Source organism: Strix uralensis, chromosome 5 (assembly GCF_047716275.1).
Source record: "Strix uralensis isolate ZFMK-TIS-50842 chromosome 5, bStrUra1, whole genome shotgun sequence".
NCBI lineage: Eukaryota > Metazoa > Chordata > Aves > Strigiformes > Strigidae > Strix > Strix uralensis.
In genome coordinates this window covers 70,400,629-70,404,222 of record NC_133976.1, presented here as the reverse complement: position 1 = coordinate 70,404,222, position 3,594 = coordinate 70,400,629, and the positions used below count along the sequence as shown (strand labels likewise).

Genomic DNA, 3,594 nt, shown 5'->3' with positions numbered 1-3,594 from the left:
AGCCCTTTGATCTCTCCCAGACCTGGCAGGAGCAGTCGGCACTGGAAACACCCCGCAGAGGGATGGATACGGCCTTCCCTGTGGTGCAGTCGGCTGGCTGGTCCTGGCTGACGTGGCTCAGCGAGCCTTTGGGTGAGACCTTCGGAGTTAGTCTCGGCTGGAGACAAATGGGCGGGCCCCGCAATAGCCCCGCAGTAGCCCCGCCACGGGGCGGCCACCGCTACCCGGCACGCTCGCAGCATCCTTCATCCCGCCCCGCAATAAAGGGATGTCTCCATCACGTCAAGTGGTTTGTTTTTATTTAAAACCCGCGCAAATTATGAATAAATAAATAAGTTATCCTACTGTCTAGAGCTCTTTCTTTAAAAAACAAATTCATGAAAATAAATTAAAGACAAAAACTGGAAAAAGGAGATGCCTGGAGCTGTTGTTTGCCAGGGTCCCGGGCTAAACTGTGCAGGTGGGGTCTCTGCCATCTCCTAGGGCAGGTGAATGCCTTGCAGCCAAGAGCGGTTGAAAAGGTCCTCCAGAGATGGTCTGTCTGAAGGCCACAAGGACAAACACCACCGGATGAGATGTCGGCACTCTGGGGAGAGAAACCAGACCCTGCCGGTCAGAGAAGGCTCCTGTCCACCTTCCGCCACCGTCCGCAGTGCCCAGGCCATGCTGGGTGTGCTCGGAGCTACCCCCAAACCTCCCAAACCAGGAGCTGTTTTGGAGGCGAGCAGGATGGCAGGACACGTGCCACCTCCTCCAGCTAACCGTGGGAGATCAACCTCCTCATGTGCCGCCTCCTCCAGCTAACCACGGAGATCAGCCTCCTCCACAGCCGTAAGAGCAGGGATGCTCGTGCAGCCGGTGCCATCTCCCAAACCCGTCGCCCGCCACGAAGCCGGGTACCCACCGAGGGAGATCGGCTGGTAGAAGAAGAGCTGGCCCCTGACGATGTCCTCATCCTGCTCGAAGGGGACTTCCTCGCAGACCATGACGTAGAGCAGGACGCCCAGGGACCAGATGGTTGCTGAACGGCCGTGGTAGCAGTGGTAGCAGACCCACTCCGGCAGGCTGTACGCTGATGTTCCTACGGGAGAGAGGCGAAGCTCATCAGGCGGATGCTGCTCGCTCCCAGATCCTCACCCGAGCGTCCTCGGGGACAGGGGGGCTGCACCGCTGGTGGGGGGGACGACACACGGTGTGACCTGCCACCCCCTCGCCAACACGGGTTTCTTGTTTACAAAGTTTGGGTTGTAAAAAAAAAGCCGCCGGTGCCGGAAGAGGGCAGCCAAAACAAAATTTCAAAAAAGCAAACAAGGGGAGCGAAGGAGCCCAAGCCCTTCCACACCTGCAAACCAAACCGGCCAGCACACGGGTTTTGCAACCCGCCCCCACCCCCCCGCCTCTGCTACCCCCACGGGTGTTTGTTTTTGTCAGGCTGGCTCCCCCGCCCAGCCCCGGGCAGGGTGGGTGGCAGCGGCTGGCAGCCAGCTCCCCTTTCCCAAGATCCGCCCCACGCCACAAAGCGACTTGGCAGCCGGCTGAAGAATTAATTCCCCCCCAACCTCCAAAGGGGGGAACCGCTGCCTGGTCAAGCTGGGCCGTGCAATGCTGGGAGCATCCCCCTGGCCATGGGCTCACCGTCAAATTCGGTGTAGACCGTGTCCTTGAGAAAGGTGCCGGAGCCAAAGTCGATGAGCTTGAGCTCACCGCTGGCGAAGTCGACGATGATGTTCTCGACCTTGATGTCGCCGTGCAGGACATCGCAGTTGCCGTGTTGCAGTGCCGCACGGCCTCCAGCACCTGACGGAACAGCCCCCGTGCCACCTCCTCCGACAAGGATCCCCTCTCGCTGATGAAATCGAAGAGATCCTGCGTGAGCTCCGGATGCTCCAGCACCAGCACGAAGCCGTCCGGCAGCTCGAACCAGTCGAGGAGGCGGATGACGCCGTGGAAGCCGGAGGAGCCCACCACGTTCAGCAACACAATCTCCATCAGCGCTCTAGTGCCGCTGGGCTGCGGGAGGACCACGATGCCGTTGGAGGGACGGGGCAGGGGTCCAGTAGACCCTACCCGGGATGCTCCGCTGCCCCCCTGCCTGACCCCACAGGTGCCTGGGCATCCCCCCTGCCAAGGGGATGCTCCGCTGCCCCCCCGCCCGGCCCCCCCGGTGCTAGGGAACCGCTGCTAAGGGGATGCTCTCGTGACCCCCCTACTCGGCCCCACCGGTCCTGTGGACCCCCCCACCCGGGATGCTCCCCTGCCCCCTCATTCAGCCCCACCGGTGCCCGGGGATCCCCCCTGCATAGGGGATGCTCTGCTGCCCCCTGCCCGCCCCCCCTGGTACTTGGCAGCCCCTCACCCGTGATGCTCCGCGTCCCCCACTGACTCCACGCCTGCTCCCCCCGCGCTGGCCCGGTTTCTGCCCTCTCGGGCCTCGCCTTATCCCCCACCCCGCGACACCCCGGTTTCTCCCGGGAGCCCCGGTCACTCGCCAGCTCACCCCATGCTGCGACTGAGTCCCGGGCCACGTGTTTGATGGCCACCTGCAAGCCAAGGGGAGCGGTGGGCTGAGCACGCTGCCCACCCCGCCTCCTCCTCCCCCTCCGCCCTGCCGCCGTCCCCGCCACTTACCGGGGTGCTGTCGGACAGCCGGATGCCCGCGTAGACTGAGCCGTAGCTGCCGCTCCCCAGTAGCCAGCCCACCTGGTACTGGAGCTCCGAAGGCCCCTTCTCCTTCCCTGCGGGCCAGACCGGGCCGTCACTGCGCCGCCCTGGCCGCCCAACCGCCCCCCGACCGAACCGGGCCGAGCCAATCTGGACCAGCCCGCTCTGACCTGGCTCGGTGCTGGCGCTCGGGCTGCCGAGCGGCTGCGGGCGGGCGGGGGAGCCCGGGGAGAAGGTGGCGGCGGAGATGGAGGCGCTGGCCGGGTGGGGCGGGGCGGCAGCAGCCTCGGCGCGGCGGTCCCTCGCCGGCCTCGGGGGGAGCGGCGGCCGGGGCCGGGCCGGGCACAGCCGGGGGGCGGCGCTGCCACGCCAGGCCCAGCCGCGCCGGGCCACCCAGCGGCGCCACCGCCAACAGGGCGAGAGCCGCGGGGCAGGGACGAGGCGGCGGGGCCCGGCGCGGCGGCAACGAGAAGGTGCCGGAGGCGCGGCACTCGGGGGGCACCATCCCGGCGGCTTGGGGGGATCGGGGGCGAGAGACGCCGGCAGAAACGAACCGCTGCTGCTGCCGCCGCTCGCCCGCTCGCCCGACTGCCCGTCCGCGTCCCCGTTGCCCTGGAGCCCCGTCGCTTTCCGCGGTTGCCGAGGCTTCCCGGGACGCCAACCGCGCGCGGGGGGGAGGGGGGGGGCGCGGGCAGGCTCGGCCCGGCCCGGCCCGGCCCGGCCCTGCCGCCAGCCCGGGATCGGGCCAACGGGGATGCTGCCCGCTCGCTCCGACCGGCTGCTCTCCTTGCCGGGCCGGCAGAACCGCTCGGCCGGTTGGGAGCCACGCAGCTCCTCTTCCTCCCGCGTGCGCGCCAAAATCCCAATGTCTCATTAGCTGCTGCTTCACTTTAGTGTGTTTTTCCGGCGACCTCCCAACTTCCCGCTGGAGCC

General features: G+C 66.8%; 1 protein-coding gene across 1 annotated transcript; it reads right to left on the bottom strand.

Annotated features, from left to right (window-relative positions):
* Nucleotides 1-363: 363 nt before the first annotated feature.
* LOC141944147 (serine/threonine-protein kinase pim-1-like) lies at nt 364-3,166 on the bottom strand. Its single transcript, XM_074870256.1, is given in 7 exon segments — nt 364-586; nt 905-1,081; nt 1,636-1,768; nt 1,771-2,010; nt 2,490-2,540; nt 2,629-2,865; nt 2,972-3,166. Coding segments are annotated over 7 exon segments (1,140 nt in total). The 3' UTR covers nt 364-479.
* Nucleotides 3,167-3,594: the final 428 nt, after the last annotated feature.